Here is a 21677-nt window from a genome sequence, read left to right on the forward strand (position 1 = left end):
CAGAATGTCAAGGGGTCTACAGTCCGGAAGCATGCTTGATCTTGACATAGATCATGCATGAAAATCACGACCTTTTCTGTGAGTGCACTCTGATGTGCACTGTTCCAGTATCTAACTGATGCGTTTTTTATTAATTTTTATTGATGGATAGGTCTCCTTTGATGTGTCTGTTTTTGCTATGCTGCAAGACAAACTTCCCACGCTGGACAAAGAAGGCTATTGTTAGTTATTCTTACAGCACCTGAAGGCATCATAAGACCGGGCGCACATCACCACAGGCGGTGACTTAAACTGCTCCGCTAAACTTAAACATAGACGGGCAATGTAACGTTATAGAATATTAGCCGGTAGAGTCGAGAGCTTTACTGCTGTACAACGGTACTCTGTGGAAATTAACCGATATAATTTTACGCAAGATTGGTTAATAACAGATATATACCGCTTTAATTAAGCTTTTTAGTTAAGTGTTGTCCTAATGACAAGTGACTAACGTTAAAAGAGAGGCAGATTCGTGCTTTTAAAAACATCGAAGATAACGTTAACGTTAGCTAACTTGAGTTAGCTCAAAGAAAAAAAACAAACTAACGTTAGCCTAACGCCGGTTGTTAGTTGACATTAATTGGTCGGTGATAAAGTACCTTAACGTTAGTTATCACCAGGTTAGCATTATTGTTACCACTATCAAAAAGCTAAAAGCTCCGACCTAAGTCGATTTCCAAGTTATTTAACGTGGCTCACGTTAATACAGAATCGACTTTACCGGACTTCGACTCCAAAGGATTTGTACTTGAACACAAATAAACACTGAGCATTAACTTACCATCGAGGTAAGTCATGGGTTTCTATACGTTAGCTTATTAAGTAGTTAGCGTTAGTTAACGTTGTATCTAACTGTGTGAAATGTTACTTGCAACGTTAGTTGATAACGTTATAAAAGGTGGACTGGGTTAACCCCAACTGTAAGTTACATTAAATACTAATCGCTAACTAACTGCGCATGGCTTGCTGTTGAACCGGCGGGGAACTGACTTAGCTAATTGTTAGAGTTAATTAAAAACAATAGGCGAACACCAGCTCTTTAACAAGAACTAGCTAATGTCACTTTGTTTGTTACAGTTTCCCGGAACAATAACCCTACTGTAGCATATGTGACCAGGCAAGTAGTGTTGTCAGGCGGAAAGACATTAATTATTACCTGTGTCCAAAATGAGAAATCCCTGACACACGGACCCGGCTGGGATTTATTTATTTGTCAGCTATATTTTCCTATATGACAGGGTTCCGGAGGGAAACTTAACAAATGACTGCCAGTACGCACGTGACAGCCATTAGTATCCATCATTGTTGTGTTGTTTATTGTTAGCTTGTTTAAGTAGTGATCAGAGTTAGCTTGTGGTTGACCATATTTGTGTTGCAGGAGCTGAATGGCCTCTGTTGCTGCAGTGAAAACCGAGAAGCGACCTGCAGCTGATTCTCAGGATGCAGACTCAAATGCAAAAAAGCCCAGGTAAGCTCAGGGGCTGCTTTGGAACCACCTGCACACACTGCCCATGACTCATGCATCCATTTAATCAACAGGGCCAAGTCTTTGCCAGTTCCAAGTAAATGTAGGTTTTAGTTTCTCGCAGCATGTCAGTGCTTGAAAAATGTTTGTTTCACCTTCATGCTGTCGGAATCATCTTTGGTTCCACAATCACTGAATCTCTGCCTGCCACAAAGGAAACTGCTGCCCAGCCTGAAGACCAAGCGAGCCCCTGAGCTTGTCCTTGTGATTGGCACGGGGGTAAGCTCTGCCGTGGCCCCTCAGGTCCCTGCACTCCGCTCCTGGAAAGGCCTCATCCAGGCCTTGCTTGATGCAGCCAATGACTTTGACCTTCTAGAGGAGGAGGAGAGTCGGCGTTTCCAGAAGCACATGCAGGAAGATAAGAATTTGGTGCATGTGGCCCATGACCTCATTCAGAAACTTTCCCCGGTAAGTCTTTTTCCTTGCCTTTTCCTTTCTCCACCACATATACAAACACATGGCAGACAGACTGCCAGCACGCTGTCCTCTCCTCAGCCAGGGACATTTTGTTTCCACTTTCATGGCTTGAGATACGACATCTTAGCCTTATCTCATTAAAAGACCAATAGCTAATGACACAAGGCTCGTTTGTGGGACTTTTTCTTCTAAATGAAGTTTGTTTAATACAGACAAACTTTTTTACTCAGGTGATGCAGAATCAATCACACATGCAAGAAGCAGGCTGTGTTTTCTGTTTCTCATTTAGTGGTGTTTCAAAAAACACCAGTGCTTCAGGGCTCCCTTAAAAAACACCCTGATGAAGGCAGGTGACCTGAAGCAGATTAGTGGTTTATTTCTTAAATGATACTGGGGAATATTGCAGAAAGTTTGGGTAATCTTACTACTGATTCTGTTATACTTGCATCAGCAAACAGCAGCCTGCCCTGGAAAGAACTTCCTAGTCCTATGTTAAGTGAAGCAGTGGCAACTTTTAAATGTTCCTATTATTAAATCTGGGGTTCACTTTGTGCATCAAAATTTAGCTGAAAACTGTAAATTTCCCAAAGAGAAATGAAAATACAAAAATACAAATGAGACTCCTGGTTTAATACAAGAAACTGAACCTGCGCCTTGTAGTGCGGAAATCGCATCGCATGTGCTGTTGCGTGTAAGGCTGCATGATTGATCATATTAAATGGTTATTTCAGTTCATACCTCTATGCATTCTCATCCTTAGAATTCATGCATATTTGTATTAAAAAGGAGATCCATTGTAGCACACCAAGCAGTCTCACTTTCTCCCTAAAGTTGCATCAACAGAGACTAACATGGTTAAAAAGAAAGCTTTTGGGAAACTCGCTGGTGAGGGTGTGAAATAGAAAATACATTACTTTAACTCCAGTTCTGATAAAATCATTGTGCTTGTACACTTAAAATGAGTCACATTGGATTTAAAGACAATGCTGACAGCAATCTATGCTGTCACAGTCTGGGCATAGCATATAGATAGATAGATAGATAGATACATACATACATACATACATATTCCATCAACCTGCAGATGAACATGTTTCTGTATATCTAAATTCTGACACATTTACATGATGGACCCAAGTGCTCATTGTCCCTTCTTAAATAATATTAATATAAACAGCACAATATTTTGTCATAGTCACATCACAGCTTAATACCACCTAAACTGAATGAACCAATCAAGCCTACCAGAACTACCAGAAACGTCCTGCCACCTGACCATACAAACACAGCTAGATCCTTGACACTGGGCATCACCGTCCCTGATCAGCAGTCACAGGCCCAAAAACACAAATATTTTAAAGAAAATTGTACATTTTGAGTGCAGAAACAAATATTCTCCCTTGTTACAGCACCCTGCTGCTCGAAACCAGTTGGATAATTACAAATGAATTGCGAAAAATGAAATGGATTAACTCAATTTTGGATTTCCGTATAACTTAGTTCTCTTCCTATTGGAACGGTCTGGTCTGGAGCAGGGCTGGCAGATGGGAGCCTTAATACCGTTTGCCTCCTGTGTTAGTCATGTCTCATCGCACCTTTGACATTGATAAAACGTGCTTTGTTTCAGCCCTCAGCCTGTTGTCACAAAGGGAACAAACAGCGCTTTTATGGCTTCATCCATGGTGTTTATTTCAATCCACAGTCGTGCAGACACCAGCCCCCTGCCGTTGGCTACAGAGCCAGCAGGCTCTAGCATGCTGAGGAAAAAAAACAAGCATAGAATAATGTGAACCAGTAGCCCCCCAGCCCAGATTTTCCATTCAGACAGAATTAAAGCGCCACCCAAACAGCAAGCATACAATAAGTAGAGGACATGGCATGTAGTGATCCCATTCACAAAACCCAACTGCAAATATTTTCCCTAGTTGCATTTAATGAACAGTGCACACATGTTAGCACTAAACCTGAGCTGGTTTATTGCATCAGAGCCAAAAGATGGAGTTTCTTCAAGTGTGAATCATAGTTACACAGAAGAGTATCAAAATTAACAAGAAAACTGAACCATATGAGGGCGAGAAACCTGCCTTTAGTGCAGCTAATTCCAGTATTATTAGGCTGCGAGATTTAACCCACTTTTCACGGAATTAGGTATCAGATGGATTATGGTGGTGTGCAGCCACACAGCAGCAGGTAATGAGGGTAATCTAAATTAAAACTCAAGGAGAATGTTTTTGTTGTAAGTCAACCTTTGTCCTTGCAGGGCTAATGACATTACTTTGCTGACTGTTGAATGTTTTCCACAGGGTCAGTGGGGGAAACATTTGATCATCTGTTGACATGTGTCATTTTGATTATAATCTGAGATTAGTTTAAATGGGGCAGCACGGTGGCCTAGTGGATAGCACTGTAGCACTGTGGAGTTTGCATGTTCTCCCCGTGTCTGCGTGGGTTCTCTCCGATTTCCTCCCACCGTCCAAAGACATGCGGACTAGGTTGATTGGTGACCCTAATATTGTCCTTAGCTGTGAGTGTGAGTATGTGTGGCCCTGCAATGGATTGGCGACCTGTCCAGAGTGTGCCCCACCTTTCACCTGATGTCAGCTGGGATTGGCTCCAGCCCCCCTGTGACCCTGTACACAGGGTAAGCGGTTGACGATGGATGGATGGATTAGTTTAAATTATGAAGCCCTCTACGGAAACGGTTTGGTATATTTCCACTAGGACAGACATTGTGACACTAACCATAACAGTCTGTGGAAAAAGATCAGATTTGGTCTTTGTATCACTGTGTTATAGGCATTTTCCAGGAGCAACAGAACTGTGAAAGGTCAGCATCTGTTAGCATCTGCATTTCTGTTTTGTGCTAACTGTATGCATGTCCACAGTAAAGCAGCCCAGAGCAGGCTTAAAACGTTGACTAATATATAGTCATGAAAATTTTGTATATTTTGAAACCAGACTTGTTTACTTGCACTTCACTTGATTATTACGCAAGTCCCGACAGTCCAAAGAGGACACAGTGATTAGAATGGGTGATAGACTAGATGTGGATAATGAGCTTCTTCCTGTGGAAAGGACTCCCGCTGTGATCTGTGGAAGAAAGCAGAGCATTTCCCTGTGCTAGGATCACCTTGGTCACTGCATCTCTGCACTATCCATTGCTATTCTTAGCTGCCTTCCCTCTAACTCTCTGCCAGGTAAGGGTGAGATAGACAGTGCAGTCACAGCCCATAATCTCTTACCAGACTCAGGTGGTGTGTGAGTTGCTACTGGAAGAGCTGTGGACAGGATCAGAGAGAGTAATGGAGTGTTTGATATAGGACAAAGTTTCCCTTGCGCAGATACTTTGAAAACTGGTGCACACTGCTGAAGTCTGAGAAGAAGTTGGGTCACTTGGATGCCCATTGTTGTGGTGGGAATTATTCTGTGATTCCACCCTTGATTTTAAAAAACAAACAAACAAACAAAAACTATCGCTCAACCGGGGCTCAAATGCACACATTTATTTTAAGACACTTGATGCACACATGGTCAGGTCACATGGTTTGATAAGTAAAACTGTGCACGCAAGACTTCAATCCTATTTAAAGGGCTGCTTGTTGTGGATTTGTGAAAGTGTACTTGACATCACAGCTGCGGTAATATAACAATGGCTTACTGGTATTTGAATGCTTTACCATGAAAGGTTCCCCCTAAAGCTACTTCAGTAGATATGCTCATGTTCAAACAAGTTAAACAAGCCATTTCTAGTAAATGTGAGAATGTTATTACTTCCCGCAGGGGGCAACTTTAGAGGATTTTTTGGTTGCCAGCATTGTAAATTCCTATCTATATTTTAAAGTGCAGAATTAGTATGACAACAACAGTTAGGACTTCACTAATTGAAGCTGATTTGGGGACTGTCCGCACATTTTCTTTTTCTACTGATGTAGCAAATCTCTCTTACATAACAGTGTCTTACATAACAGCTTCACCACTTCAGAACTTAAATGAGACACTTTTCAGCCTCAGGATCAGCGCTCCAATGATCATTATTATTGATTTATTATATTTTGAGTTTTGCTTCCTCTTTGCACACTGGATTGCAGTGCTGCTGGTTTTTTGCTGCATTTCCCTTTCCAGCTTTGATCATACAATCAGGGCCGTTTTAACTGTGCTTAGCTGAGGATTGATCATCGAGTAGGTAGACACAGTAAATTTGGCGAAACACAAAAACGTACTGGGAAACTCTTTATTGAGATATTTTCTGCAGTAATATAACCAAATCTTATCCTTGTCCATTGAAATTTAAGCTTAAAATCTGACAATTAAGAACTACAAAAAAGTATGTCAACTGGATCATTACATGTACACTTATAACAATGCACAAATATCGTGCAGTTCTTTTACCCAAAACTTTGTTATTTTTTTTTTTACAGAGAACAGGTAATGTGCGCTCTACATTCTTCAAGGACTGTCTATACGAGGTGTTTGACGATTTGGAGTGCAAGATGGAGCATGCAGGGAAACATCTACTGCGCTCGGTGCTTCATTTAATGGAGAGTGGCGCACTGGTCCTCACTACTAACTTTGACAACCTGTTGGAGATCTATGCAGCTCACCAGGGCACCAAGATGGAGTCTTTGGACCTTACAGATGAGAAGAAGGTAAACAGCGCTTGGATCATGTTATGGCATTTATTGATATTTCTTGCCGCAAACACATCTAGTCGACTTTTTCAGATGAGTGCAAAGGTCACTAAAGCAAGTACGTGATGTTAGACCCAGGCTCAGATTGTAGGAGTTTTTAAAATTCAAGTTACATTTCAAAGAGGATTTTATCTCAAATAACAAATCCACCTAAACAAAAATACAAAAATCTGCCTGAATAGTACTTGTCCTCTGAGCATTTGGGTGAACTCAGCTACACTTAAGAGACTGCTTTTCAGGGAAGTTCTCATTGGCCGGTTTCGGGGGGAAATTGATAATGCTTTGACCTGAAAGAGCCTTTTGTCTCTGACAGGTGGAGGAAGTTTGAAGGTCTAGCCATTACTCGGCTGCCGTCGAATTTTATAGATTGAACAATATTTGCTTTTGGTTTAAGACTTCGCTGAAGGAGAAACTCGTGTTTTCCCAGTCAACCGAGGCATGTTTCACTTCTGACCAGTTTCTCAGCCAAATGTCACTTGTTCAGTCATGTCATTTATTTGCTAGTTCATTTAAAGTTAGTTTGATTACCTGTTAAATAGAACACAAATTCGCAAGAATCAGTCAAGACCTTTCTGAGAGACGCGTCGCTTTGCCTCTCAGTCCTGGTATTTATGCCTTACCTCCATCAGGGCTAATATCCTCTCACTGCTGTTACTCCCTGCCCAGTTAGAACAGGATTGGGTGCAGTGGACTGTTAAGTTTGTGTTATGTGTTTATGTATGTGTGTGTGGGTCTAGGTGTTGGAGTGGGCTCAGGAGAAACGGAGGCTAAGTGTTCTGCATATCCACGGTGTTTACACCAACCCCAGTGGTATCGTACTGCACCCTGCTGGCTACCAGAATGTACTGAGGAACACAGAGGTTATGGTGAGTCCTGAAATTGTCCACTGTAATGGTTATGTTTCTGATAAAGGACATTATTTTGCACAAGACTCTCTTCTAAATGTCACAAAGGACCATTGTTTGTAAGATTTAGGGGGATATATTGGCAGAAATGGAATATAATATTCATGTGTTCATCAGTATATAATCACCTGAAAATAAGAATCATTGTGTTTTCGTTATCTTAGAATGAGCCCTTCATATCTACAGAGGGAGTGAGTCTGCCATGTTGCAATGCTAAGTTTCTACAGTAGCCCAGAACAGACAAACAAAACACTGGCTCTAGAGGGCCTTTTGCATTTTTCATGAGTTTCATGGTCACCATAGTTTCCCCTACATGCTTGGAAGGGTGAGGTGAGGCGAGTGGTAATAAGATGGTTACATTCTTTAACCTTACTGTTAAATGCCACTAACTCTCACACACTGGTCCTTTTAAGTGTAAATGTTGTGGTATTGTAAGATGCAGGTTGTAATACCATATTTGCCTCCGTCCCTGCACTTTGAAGCATTTGAAATGGTGGCGTTTGTGTAAGTGTAATAATATATTACTGTTGCTTTCAACAGCGTGAGATCCAGAAGCTTTATGAGACAAAATCCTTTGTGTTTCTGGGCTGTGGGCGCACAGTAGACGACACAACCTTCCAGGCTCTGTTCTTGGAAGCAGTCAAACACAAGTCGGACCTGGAACACTTCATGCTTGTGCGCCGCGAGGACGTGGGTGAGTTCAAGAAGCTGCGGGACAACATGCTAGACAAGGGCATCAAGGTCATCTCCTATGGAGACGAGTATGCTGACCTGCCTGAGTACTTCGAGAGGCTGGCCAATGAGATCTGCAACCGTGACGTGTCTACCACTTGCTGGGGTAAGAAGGATGAAAGTCAGTCACAGTTTGTAGTAGAGGACTTCTTTCAGCACATAATTTTTTGCCTTGTGATTATGTACATTTGTAGTAAGGTCAATCTGTATTAAAGGGGCACTCCACAATTTTTACACATGAAGTTCAGTATACTCATCAAAATTAGTACTCTAGAGCTCGCAGAAATAGCTGTGTGGCTGGATGCAGTGCTTGAAGTGAGTTGGTAATCACCGGTAGGCAGTACCGGCACTTCTACATTTTACTCTTTGGTGTACCTCCATATCAGGTTCTTTGGGCACTATGTGACGCTCACCTGTTACCTTTCTTGGCTGTCTGCTAATCTCAGTAGGCGGAGACAGAGTAGGGATAAGCTCGGGTGCCTTTCATTCAGCTGCATGCAGAAAGTTCCTCATGAAGGTCACTTTTCGTGAACCAACTGTTCACAACCTGGATGGGGCAGGACATTTAAAAAAAGGTTGACCAGCCGATACAAACGCCAACATGCTAATGGGATGTACCGGCTCCTATTATTTTCCACTTCAAGCACTGGCTGTATATGTGGCTTAGAAGGAGCTTTCCACAGTTTGAGGAAAACAGGGTTATCGCAGCTTGGGCTTGAGACATTTTTTAACAGAAAGCCTGCATTTCAAACTAGAGGTGTGATGTGTGAAAAAAGTAGGTGGGACAGGAGACAGGGGTTGCAGTCGAATAGTCTTTTCTGCTTAGGAAAGATCCTAACTGAGTGAAATAACCAGTAAGTTTTTTAGAGGCAGCCATGACAAGAGCTGGTCGATTTCTCTAAAAGCTAGGGAAAGGTGCCTCAATGCTTCCTTTCTTGCTTCCTTTGGAAAAGGGTACACCGGACCATCCTTTACGGAAGGAAAGGAGATAATGCTGTCCCACAAATTTCTTCCGGCAGCAACATTTCAAGTGAGACAGCCTTGTAGTTTCACCACAGCTGACCCACGTAAATGTGGTAACAACAGAGCACCTGTTTTATGCTTGTGACACGATCCAAAACGTATGGATATCCTCGTATGATTAGCTGAGCGCCGAAACCATAAATAGAGATTTCTTCTCAGTCAGATCCATCCAGAGGAAACTTGAAAAACACGCAAATTGAATTTCTAGTTAACAATATCATCTTCATGACAAAATACATTACACATAAATGTGGAATGGAGGGATTCTCTACTTAACAAATGTATAAAACATGTCACAGCGCCCATACCAGGAAACTCTATATATTCGTCTGAATATAATTTACTATAGCCCCTTGCTCATTTCCTTATTTTTATTAAATTATTATTTAAATGGCTCAACTTTCTATACCTGTATATTGCCTTATAAATATTAATTTCAACATTTCAATAGTATTTGTTATTATTTTTAACAGCCATCTATTTTGTTGTTACTTCCAAGAGTAACCTAATTGATGGTTAAATGTACCTTGTGTAATCGCCTACATTGAAATCATCCTCTCTTAAGAGGTGCGATTCTTGCGTGAGTTTGTCACTGTACTTTGGTCTCCCACGTGTTATATTAAGTTTGTTTTTTTAAAAAGCTTAGAGTAAGTGCAGTCCAATTTGCTGAGCACCACGGTTGTCTTTTCCTGAGTTCTTATGAATTAACCTTCTCATCTTTCCTTAATCTTGTGACATTTTTCATCGTGTTCAGGAAAAAGTAGTTAGGAAAGCAAATTATTTTGACTTTTCGACCGTAGCCAGGGTCTAAATAAAGATGCTGTTGAGTTGAGACTTTCTTTAGTCAGCCTCCTCTGATCCCCCAACTTAATGGAAGTGCAACACTAAATTGCTGGGGTACCCTTTTAAAAGTTTGACACTGGGGTACTCCATACTTGCTTGCTTCTGCTGTCACACAAAGCAGGGAGGTTTGAGATAGTTTGATGTCATTTAACAGTACTTACTGATACAATACTTATTAACTAATTAAACACTCAGCAATGCATTTTTATAATGTTAACTGTTGTGTTTGGCAACTTAAGTATCTTCATTCTATTTGTGGAATTTAGTTTGTTCATCGAGTACTTTAGGTTAGTCAAATGGAAAATTAATCTGTTTATTCTATTCATAAAATAGTGTCTGACCTTTTAGTGTATTCCAGAAAAGGAGCTAAGAAAAGTAGGACATGCTTCAGTGTAGTGGATATTACGTTACAGCACAGGTTGAGCCAGAGTTGCAGCATTAAAACTGGTCTGGAAGCAGAGACTAAGATCAAATTAAATGCTGCAGATTTCTCTTGGAACGCCAGAATTCTTCAGACTGTGAGTTGCCTGCATTTTACAGATGTCTTTTTTTATCTTTACCTGCAGGTTCTCCCACACAAACTGGGGAGGAAGCACAGAACGGCTTTAACACACAGAAAAGCCTCCTTCAAGGTTAGGACTGAATGCTTCTCTTTGACTTCAGGCAGTGGCCACTTGCAAGAGACATTTCCAGAATAATACAATAAAGCACTGTCCAACACTCTTTGTTTTCTTACTGCATGCTGGTAGATAGAAAATTCAAGTCTGTTATTTTCTTCAGTATCAAAAGACCTGCTGGTATACCTTTACAGATAAGATACAAACTGACTTTGCAGTATTGCATGCGTGGCAGTCAGTGGCAACATTTCAGTTGACGCCCTTTGTTTCTCTACTGTCCACTTCCTTCTCTTTTTGCCCCAGACTATCATTCTTGACAGGCACACGGTCGCCATGGGAGACCTGAAAGACGTATGTTACAGGTGTCAATCATTTTCCATTAGTAGTTCTTGTTTAAAAGGGAAAGGAGAATTTTGAACTGTCAACGCCAAATACCCAACCTCACAATCCCACTGTACTGTATTTAAATGTTGCTCCACATTTGAGAAGTGTTCAATATGCAGATGATGGAATGGTATGTTCTCACTTCAACTCAACAGAAATGATTGATCAGAACCAGCTGACAGATGTTGACTGTGCTGCTTTGAGTCATTGTTTTGGACTTACAATAATGCAGTTACACAAAACTGCATCGGCTTGACCTAGCTGCAAACTGTAACGCACATCACATACTCTTAACTGAAAACAGACTTGTGTTGATATGTAATGATTGTATCTGTCATGTTCAACCCTGAAACCAGGAAAACTTGATTTGCACACTACTAGGGTGGGGGATGAGTAGAATGATTATCTCATGGATGGTTACTTGGTTTGCAAACACATTGTTGATGATCATGTTCGAGAATTCGGAAGAGTATGTTTTCATAGCAGAGAGGCTCCCAGCTAGTAGCCACCACTTTGCCACTCCTGTGCTGAAAATGTTCTTTGTAAGGCTTTTTGTTTTGTATTTTTAATACTTGCCTGTGTTTTCTGACATAGTATTTATAAGTACTATTTTCAAAATAAAGCTTTTGGTATCACATTTGTCCTGTCATGTTTGCATGTCTAACAATGATGATACTGGAGCAGCCTGTGATGGGGCAACAGTCCACGTGGTCCTACAACATATGACAGAACAAGTTCAAAGTTTACAGGCTGTCGGAGCATGTAGCAGCTTTATTTAGAAATGTTAACATTCTCATAAATTAGCTCAAATATTCTGTATAACTCTTGATTCTCTCGTATTGCACTACCACAAATTAAAAGGGGGCTAGAGATGTTTAAGACGTATAGTTCCTCTTACAAATGAAAAGTCAATCAGAGGGGGGAAACCGTTCAATTGACCACACAGAAGTTGTAGTCTGACAATCTATGGACAACCTGTAAGAACTAAAAAAAAAAATAAAATTTAACTTAGAAAATATCTTTCCACTTTTCATCAGCTCTAAACTTGGGAATCAATGTCTCCATTTTGTAATGACATTAGGCAGGCGGGGAGCTCTGGGAGATGACTTTCACAGAACAATCCATCCGGAATTAGTTTTTCTTGACATGGGAGTCCAACATCTAGTAACGTCACAATATGATGCTGATATTCAGTATCCACTTTATAATTCAATGTTGTAAACACATTCAGGCTGCTCCTCAAGTCAAGAGGGAGCGGTTTCTGACCTGAACTGCCTTGGTACTTTCGATGGATAATAATCACCCATGTAGTGAAAGTGTTAACTAAGAAGACGGGAGACATAGGCACTATGGTCACTAAGCTTTCCTCAGGCAGCAGGCAGCTGCTGAAATGCCACATCCAGCAAGCCTTCACAACCTGACCTCGTTTACATGGAGAGGGGAAAACTGACTGACAAAATGCCAGGTAGGGATTTTTTTTTAGGTTTTTAACTGTGTAAATCAGTAAACTGATGACATTTACAGCCTAGGTCCATTTAGTCAGCTAAATTGTCATTTGACTTCATTGTTTCAAAACTCAGTCTGGTCTGAGGTACGTTTCAATGTAGGGTCAAAAGTTTAAAAGGATGCAAAGGGAGGCCCCTCTGGCTTTGCTGCAAAATGTTCTGTATGTCCTTTACTGGGAGAATAAGTCCTGTGCGTGGGTTCTTCATTTGATGCCAAGTAGAGACACACGAACAGGAGGGTGAGAAACATGGGTTAGCAGGGCTGGAACACCTCACGGCAGCATGGCGAAGGTATTGTTGGCTTCGTTGCGACGATGAATAAACAGCAGAACATGCAGCCAGTTAAGCCTTCATCAGGGCGCCGACCACAGCGCGGGCGTTGAGGCTGCGCAGGTCGTTGTAAGTCTGCCCCGTGCCCACAAACACGATAGGCTGGCCTGTGATGTAAGTCATGGAGATGGCAGCGCCAACCTGTGAGGGAGGCAGGATGACGCGTGAGTGCTATCAAGTTTCGGGCTGCAAATTATCCCTAAGTCGTTAAAAAAGAAAAACTGCATCAAACGATACCTTAGAGGCCACCTCACATGACAAAAGCCAGATGGGAATATACAGAAAAAAAAAAAATAGTCAAATACCTTGTCATCAATGGTGTCAAACTTAGTGAGAACAATTCCGTCAATGAGGCGAGGTTTGTCAGACATGGAGTGGTCTGCAAGTGCCTGATTGAACTTTACCTGAGGACACAAGGAAAGGAAAGTTGAGTAATTCATGGGGGAACCGATGAACAGAGGTAATATGTATTGTACAATTTTTCCATCTCACTATTTACAAAGTGTACCGGAGGAGAGAACACCCATCTGCGTAATCATGACTAGTTAACAAGACAGCAGATCAGTGGAGCAACACTGACCTCTGCTGGAGAGGCGGCATAGCATTTTCTTATTTAGTCATCACGGTTGATGAAGTGTGAACAGGAACCTCCGGTGTGTGCATAAATCTGACTGACCGACAGAAAGTAATGCACATGCTACTTTCCAGGTCTGTATGTATGCGGTGAAGCTTTAGCTCAGAAAACTTAAATCCCTTCTTCAGTCAAGTTGTAGCAGCTTAATGACATTTAATATATTGACAGGATTTGGAGAGTTCCTGGAAAACATTAATTCTCATTCACGTTACAAAGAAGCTGACTTTCTCCTTTGTTACATTTCCTCTCGGTGCATGATGTGTCTGAACTTTTGTCGTTGGTCTTACCAGCTGATCGACTGCCTCATTGCCCACCAGAGCCTCCCCAACAAACAGCACTAGGTCAGGCATGTTGACTGCGATGAGTTTGGCCAGGGCTGTCATTAGGGGGGCGTTGTCCTGCATACGCCCTGCAGTGTCCACCAGCACCACGTCAAAGGCCTGGTTGCGAGCTGGAGGCATGAAACACCAAAAGGGTCTATGTGACTTCACCACATGGGGGACATTACTCATTAATAGAAAATGGCTTGTAGCATGCACAAGATTCAGAGCACACCTCATCACCACTTGAGCTGCGTGTGTTAAATTCCCACCTGCGCTCCTCTACGCCTCTTATTTACGACTGAGGTGCAGTTCACGTAGGTGGAATCAATAATGAAACTCCGCTCAGTTAATAATCACTCAACAGGAAATAACAATCATCTTACCATAGGCAATGGCCTCCATGGCAATTCCAGCAGCATCCTTCCCGTAGCCCTTCTCATAGAGCTGGACTACCGGCCGTCCTCCGTGCTGCTCTGGAGGATGCAGAGAGTTCAGGCGCCGCTGATGAGTGCGGAGCTGCTCCACGGCCCCAGCACGAAACGTGTCACAGGCTGCGATCAGCACAGTGAAACCATTCTCTATCAGCCAGAAAGAGATCTGGACCAAGACAGGGAGAGGTTTGATTTACATGAACATGAGTAGGACACAATGAGAGGGAAAAGTGTAACAAATGAACACTAATAAGTTACACTCTGAAGCAAGAAGTCTGACGACTAGAGCTGGTCAAACATTCAATATGCATAATTATTTTAAACATTTGACTGCATTTGACATGTGCTTTTCAATACTTGAGGGTGGTTCACACCTAAAGGTCCGGTTCCTCAATCAAACCAATGTGAGGAGGATACATTGGTCTCCACCTGGTCAGGTTTGCCTTCATAAAAAGGCAAAAACTCAAAAGGTCTTTATTTTTATTTCCTCTTAATATGTTTATTGTATCTATCAAACACCAAGGCAAATCGGCAAATAGTGAAAACCTACTTGGTAATAAAACATATCCTGATAACTATAAATAACAAATATACATTAAAGAGCACAGTAATAACAAATAAGTACTATTTTAAATGACACATAAAACGGTAGCTTTCTGTGATTGGTTCGTATGGTGTTCACACCAGAAATGAATGAGTTCACAGAAAGAGGTCCGAGACCACACCTTCATGGCGGACCAAAGAGGTTTGTTTGTTCCGCACCAGAGTCCGTGTCCCGCATTCACACCAACCCAAACGAACCACATCAAGAGGGTACAGTGGAGAGAACAAGTATTTGATACACTGGCTGATTTTGCAGGTTTTCCTACTTACAAAGCATGTAGAGGGCTGTAATTTTTATCATAGGTACACTTCAACTGTGAGAGACGGAATCTAAAACAAAAATACAGAAAATCACATTGTATGATTTTTAAATAATTAATTTGCATTTTATTGCATGATATAAGTATTTGATCACCTACCAACAAGTCTCATAGACCTGTTAGTTCTTCTTTAAGAAGCCCTCCTGTTGTCCACTCATTACCTGTATTAACTGCACCTGTTTGAACTCGTTACGTGTATAAAAGACACCTGTCCACACACTCAAACAAACAGACTCCAACCTCTCCACAATGGCCAAGAACAGAGAGCTGTGTAAGAACATCAGGGATAAAATTGTAGACCTGCACAAGGCTGGGATGGGCTACAGGACCATAGGCAAGCAGCTTGGTGAGAAGGCAACAACTGTTGGCTCAATTATTAGAAAATGGAAGAAGTTCAAGATGACGGTCAGTCTCCCTCGGTCTGGGGCTCCATGCAAGATCTCACCTCGTGGGGCATCAATGATCATGAGGAAGGTAAGGGATCAGCCCAGAACTACACGGCAAGACCTGGTCAATGACCTGAAGAGAGCTGGGACCACAGCCTCAAAGAAAACCATTTGTAACACACTACGCCATCATGGATTAAAATCCTGCAGTGCACACAAGGCCCGTCTGAAGTTTGCCAGTGACCATCTGGATGATCCAGAGGAGGAATGGAGAAGGTCATGGGGTCTGATGAGAAAAATATAGAGTTTTATGGTCTGAACTCCACTCGCCGTGTTTGGAGGAAGAAGAAGGATGAGTACAACGGAGTGGCTCCGTAAGAAGCATCTCAAGGTCCTGGAGTGACCTAGCCAGTCTCCAGACCTGAACCCAATAAAAAAATCTTTGGAGGGAGCTGGAAGTCTGTATTGCCCAGTGACGGCCCCAAAACCTGAAGGATCTGGAGAAGGTCCGTATAGAGGAGTGGGCCAAAATCCCTGCTGCAGTGTGTGCAAGCCTGGTCAAGAACTACAGGAAACTTATGATCTCTGTAATTGCAATCAAAAGGTTTCTGTACCAAATCTGATGTATCAACTACTTATATCATGCAATAAAATGCTAATTAATTATTTAAAAATCATACAATGTGATTTTCTGTATTTTTGTTTTAGATTCCGTCTCTCACAGTTGAAGTGTACCTATGACAAAAATTACAGCCCTCTACATGCTTTGTAAGTAGGAAAACCTGCTAAAATCAGCAGTATATCCAATACTTGTTCTCCCCACTGTAAATGCTCCAGGGTTCGGGTTCAACCGGACTAAACAAGCTCATTGTGAACCACCCTTAGTGTCATAACATAATGTTAGTACCCCTGACATCAATATTTCAATATTAATTTTGTCTTTTGTAAATCTGGGTTGAAACTGCTACTTTTACCTACTGCGTTTATACTGATTATAGTAACTATTTCACATATCTAATTAGAAATTTTAATTAATTCCACCACAAACCCTTCAACCTGGCACACAGCAGGGGTGCAAGCTGGGTAAATGGAAACTTTCTTTTTACTAAAATTTAGGTCAAGTGCTGAACTGAAGGATCAATTTAAATAAAAAGCTGCATAGGTGCACTGGTTTAGCCATCCAGGCTTAATAGTCTATAAATAAAAGTTTAAACTATGTTTTTACTTAAGAATTTCAAAGTAATTTTAACTCCATTTTAAATCAGTGCAGGTTTTTCAAACACAGGCAACCCCTGTGTGAATTGTATCCCATGTTCTACTAACAGAGCTATATGACCACGAAACAAGGCCAAACCCATACAGTAAAGCAAGCTCCAGGGCTAGGACCGGCTGCACATGTGGGTTAACAATTACCAAACCACAGGAACATAGTGGCATGTAGCTTTGATGTCTTTTCCTCTTTAACAATGACCGCTCACCTTGGCCAGGTTGGTGGATTTTCCAACCCCATTGACGCCACAAAATGTAATAACAAAAGGCCTTCGCTGGCTCTGCGCCTCCATGACATCTCTCAGAATATCCACCCTTCGCTTTGGCTGCAGGATCTGTACCAGTGAGTCTTGTAGGGCCTGCTTTACTGTTGAGGCCACAGCTACAAACACACACAACAAAAGTTGTTTTTGTCCCCCAGCATGCATTTCTCCAATGTTATTCTTCAAGGTAGTTAATATATCATTATACAACACAAGATTGTACAATGAAAATAATTCTACACACACAGAACTTAACAGATAATTATAAAATAAAATATGGTAACATATAAAATAAAATAATACAATACACAATCCTCTTCTAATCAATTTACTGTGCTAATCCATACAGACAATGTTGGGGAAAATGCATTACTGTAATCATCATATTACTTTTCCTAGATATAGTCTGGTGCGCTCGGAGAAGAACAATTGAAGGTAGAGAAGATGCACCAAAGAAAAATAATTTTAAAAAGTGGGTGAGGATCTATAGTGGGAACATTTACTTACTGGTGAATGTGCCCATGACCTTGCCTTCCAGTTTTTTGGCTACAGAGTCACAGAGCTGGGAGGCAATGTCGGCTGCTACATTCTTTGCTATAGGATCATAAAGGAGAAGAATGAATAGCAGACTTAGCACTTTTAAATGTTTCCCAAAAAAATCAAGAGGATTAGTCATCATACCGATGAGGTGGTCCTTCATCTTCTCCAGCACTGACTCCATGTCGTCCCTGGTCAGGCTCTTGGACCCCACAAGGCCCTTCAGCATCCCGAACATGCCCCCAAAACCACCACCCTTTTTGGAGCTGAAATCAACAGACAAAGCTGGGCAATTACTCACAGTGCAACTCACATCTGACACACAAAAGCAAAACATGTCAGAGAATTTGAAAAATAGCATACATATATAATAACATACCATTAAAAAATATTCCAACAAACACTCGCTTACCTTATCTTGCTTGTTTCACTGACAACCACTCTCTCCACTTCCTCCTCCATCTCCTCTTCCTCACTGGACTCATAGTCCACAGACAGCAGGTCACCCTTCATTGAGCTTAGTTGCATCCCCTGGAACACAATTGGACATCAACAACTTGGCCACAGGCCCTTTATTTTAACATTAGTCATGTGACTCATATTTCTCTTCAACTAGAAACCTCTTAAGGGGCGGAGTGGAGGAGAGGGGGTACATACCAGGTCAAGCTGTGCTTCCTGGTTCTGTTCACCATCATTTGATGAACCATCGCCATTCCTCCCGCTGTAGTCTAGCTCCTTGGTGCTGCTACCACCCATGTCCCAAACACGCCTTTGTTTCTCCCTAGGCTTCTGAGGCTTTGGGGACTTGCTTCGAGTAGGATGACAGAATATCAGAATTAAGCTTTAATGCTCTTTAAAGTAGGGCAATTTCTCTTATTTCTCCACATGGGGATCAAAACGGTGCATATTACTGAAATGGAACTTTACAGGTGTGATGCGGAGGAACCACAGTCTGGTTGGCCTGTCAACAACATACAAATGTGTGCAGCAAGCTGATTCAACACTACTGATGTTAAGTCAGCCAAGTCAAATCAAAATACACCTGTGTGACATTTATTTTAACTATATCTTGTCTGACATTCATTTATCTCACCTTGGTTTTTCAGTAGGCAACACTGAGCGCTTGCGAAAGAACTCCTCTCTCTTCTTCTGCATGACCTCGTCAGCAGTCAGGCCCTGGTTACCATTCTCAACCATCTTCTGCCCAGTAGACGAGGCCTTGCCTTGATCCGCTTTGACAGGTTCAGGAGCTGGAAGACAACGTTGAAGACATGGAATATGAAATCAAGTCAGGAGTGGAATTGAAATGATGATACATGAGCCATTTAGAATGAGCGATTTTAGAACAACCACTTCCAACAGCACTTACCCTCCTTTTTGGTATTTTTATTCTTCTTGCCACCCTGTTCCTTGCCTTTGTCCCCACCTTTCGTCTCAATCATTGACTTCACAGTTTTTTGGGATTTCTCGGACTGCTTAAAGGTCCGCATGAGGGTGGGGCTCCGAGCTTTGCTGCTCTCCTCCGTCTCTCTTGTGGTAAACATTTGAAAAATGTCAGCACGGGCAGGACAAAAAAAAAAAAAAATAAAAAAAAGATTGGGGTTAACGAAGCATCTTTAAATGTTGTTGATTTGATATCAGAATCAGCTTTAATGGTCAGGTATGTGTACACATATGAGGAATTCGACTCCAGTCTTACATTACTCTCAATATACATACACAGAGAAGACATAAATAAAAAGGATATTGTACAGGGATTGTTCCTGACATTGTGTGTCTAGAGTTTATTGTTCATCAGAGTGAATCATTGGTCTTTTAAATATAAGATATACATTATGGCACAAGTGCGCTTTAACAGTTAGTTCTGTATTACAAGAAATCACCCCCATGAGTAAAACAGTCACTCTTTACCTAAGAAGCTTCTTGAAGTCATCCTCGAATTCAAAGTTGTTGTTGAGGAGCTTCATAGCCCCCTTTTGCTCCAGCTCATTCTTATAACGATCCCTAAAATGCAGCTGAACGTCATCTATGAACTTGTCCACATACGTCAGCGTCAGGATCTTTTGAAACCCCACCTGGGCAGAAACAGGGAAAGAGTGATTTTCAGCACGTAAAAATAAAAACAACATGAATGCTAGTCGCAGATATGCAGTGTAAATTTCAGTGGTGTTTGAAAGTAATTCATTCAGTGTGCAGTTGAGAGACTTACCACAAAAATCAACTCAAACTCATTGTCGAGTTTGTATTTAAGACTGAGGCCCTCGTGAGTAAATGAATTGTTCCCACTTCGCTCCTGTAACATCGCAGACATGTCAGCAGGAGCTAACAGTTAAACACACATGTTGTTGCTGCTAACGTTACAGCTAGCCTGCTGTGTCTTCCTAACAAAGTGAAAGAAGTCACTCTAGCACAAACTACATCAAAATTGAGCTTACACTTCGTAATAAGGAGGTTTTTAGGATATTCACGCCACAAAAGTGTCTTGTTTAGTACACTAGCGTTATGCAATAAGCTAACACTTGCTACCTCTTCGCGTTAGCATTAACGTTAACTGTTAGCTTTCCGAACTCTATTGAGATTTATGTCACAGGATTTTGACCTGCCATCATGTCCCACCTGAAGGATCACGGAGCGGATCAAAGCGTTGACAGGCCCAGTGAAAGATTCAGTGACCCCTGCTCCCTGAAAACACCACAACACTATCCCCCCTTTGCTGAAGATGGTGAAGAAATCTAGCATCTTGCCACCGCGTACCTAGATTTAAAGAAAACAAACACGGAGATAAAAGGTGAAAAGAAGGCCTACGATACACGAAAGGTCCTGTAAACCTGGTGCCGGTGCCTACTCTTCAAACTATTACATCTTACCAGATAATACTTAAATAGATAATAAATCCCCTACGAGTAAAACCACCAGTGGAAAACTGTTTTAGACACGTCAGATGCAGAACCAGGAAGTGACGTTCGCTTCCGGAATAAAATTGTGAATTCACGCATGCGCAGTTTCAGGACGAAGCATACGAAATCGTAATGCAACAATTGATGCGTTTGAAACTTCGTCACTCTCTAAATATATCATTGAAGCCGTGTGAAGCCGAAGTCCTAGACTCTATAAAACATCTCTGGTGAAGCCAAGTAAATATACATCAGTACATTTGCTCAATTATTATACTTAAATTCCATATTAAATGGCTCTTACTTACGTTAGCAGCCTACTTTCATTTTCTACTAACGTTATACACTTTCTTCACTTTATTTATCTGACAGCTGAAGCTAGTTACTTTGCAGATGTATATACAGATGGGATCAATTTATAACATTTAATGCATAGATTAAAGTACACAGCAATATATTAAATAGGCTAGATTAAATTAAAGTCCAGTAGATCAGTAATAATACTCCATCTTATCCTTTTTATATACAGTCTATGATCTTATCACAGTGGCCATTTTTTCTCTGCAATGAGTAGCCTACTTTTACTTTTGGTATCATTAGTAGCCTTCATTTTGCCAGTGACTGTGTGCTTTAGCAAATGGTTAAATAGCCAAACAAGAAAGCCACATCCTTCAGGGACGAGCTGCAAATGCATTGCTTTGTAGATTTGTAGATAAAAGTATAACATTTTGCCAGCTTTCCTTCAAACTTTCCCTTTAATTTTGCTTGCATGATGTCAATTAAGTTTATCTTACACATCATTTGCCTTTGAATCAGCAGGACAGAGGGTTAATTGTCTGCTCAGTGAAGTATAAAGTTTCAGATACTTTGCATTTGAAATTTGACTGCACACATTGAGGCGTCACTTAAGGCAGTTACCAACTTCCTCTTTTTTTTGGTGATGTCAGTGACACTCGACAAAGTTTTCACTTTGTCTTTGATACGTTCTGTAGCTGCCATTGGATTATGT

The 21677-nt window shown here is 41.3% G+C and overlaps 2 protein-coding genes across 2 annotated transcripts; one reads left to right on the forward strand and one right to left on the reverse strand.

Annotated features, from left to right (window-relative positions):
- The first annotated feature begins 261 nt into the window (after positions 1-261).
- fam118b (family with sequence similarity 118 member B) lies at positions 262-11810 on the forward strand. Its single transcript, XM_046073431.1, has 8 exons — positions 262-827; positions 1418-1507; positions 1720-1972; positions 6400-6627; positions 7407-7535; positions 8115-8412; positions 10739-10804; positions 11093-11810. The coding sequence occupies exons 2-8, from the start codon at positions 1425-1427 to the stop codon at positions 11104-11106; spliced, it is 1071 nt and encodes a 356-aa protein (XP_045929387.1). The 5' UTR covers positions 262-827; positions 1418-1424; the 3' UTR covers positions 11107-11810.
- A 101-nt stretch (positions 11811-11911) lies between these two features.
- srpra (SRP receptor subunit alpha) lies at positions 11912-20782 on the reverse strand. Its single transcript, XM_046073430.1, has 15 exons — positions 20642-20782; positions 20391-20528; positions 19984-20067; positions 19686-19849; positions 19144-19304; positions 18868-19024; positions 18432-18582; positions 18187-18305; positions 17919-18040; positions 17745-17831; positions 17184-17356; positions 14349-14562; positions 13930-14093; positions 13314-13412; positions 11912-13149 (listed from the first exon to the last, which is right to left on the reverse strand). The coding sequence occupies exons 2-15, from the start codon at positions 20511-20513 to the stop codon at positions 13021-13023; spliced, it is 1947 nt and encodes a 648-aa protein (XP_045929386.1). The 5' UTR covers positions 20514-20528; positions 20642-20782; the 3' UTR covers positions 11912-13020.
- Positions 20783-21677: the final 895 nt, after the last annotated feature.

Source organism: Micropterus dolomieu, linkage group LG17 (genome assembly GCF_021292245.1).
Source record: "Micropterus dolomieu isolate WLL.071019.BEF.003 ecotype Adirondacks linkage group LG17, ASM2129224v1, whole genome shotgun sequence".
Lineage (NCBI taxonomy): Eukaryota > Metazoa > Chordata > Actinopteri > Centrarchiformes > Centrarchidae > Micropterus > Micropterus dolomieu.

Coding starts and splice junctions, on each gene's coding strand:
- fam118b (XM_046073431.1), top strand. CDS start 1,425: ATGGCCTCTGTTGCTGCAGTGAAAACCGAGAAGCGACCTGCAGCTGAT. Junction 6,628..7,406: donor ACCTTACAGATGAGAAGAAG/GTAAACAGCGCT, acceptor GTGTGGGTCTAG/GTGTTGGAGTGGGCTCAGGA. Junction 8,413..10,738: donor CGTGTCTACCACTTGCTGGG/GTAAGAAGGATG, acceptor CTTTACCTGCAG/GTTCTCCCACACAAACTGGG.
- srpra (XM_046073430.1), bottom strand. CDS start 20,513: ATGCTAGATTTCTTCACCATCTTCAGCAAAGGGGGGATAGTGTTGTGG. Junction 18,041..18,186: donor AGTGAAACAAGCAAGATAAG/GTAAGCGAGTGT, acceptor TGTTGATTTCAG/CTCCAAAAAGGGTGGTGGTT. Junction 13,413..13,929: donor ATGAGGCAGTCGATCAGCTG/GTAAGACCAACG, acceptor TTGTGTCCTCAG/GTAAAGTTCAATCAGGCACT.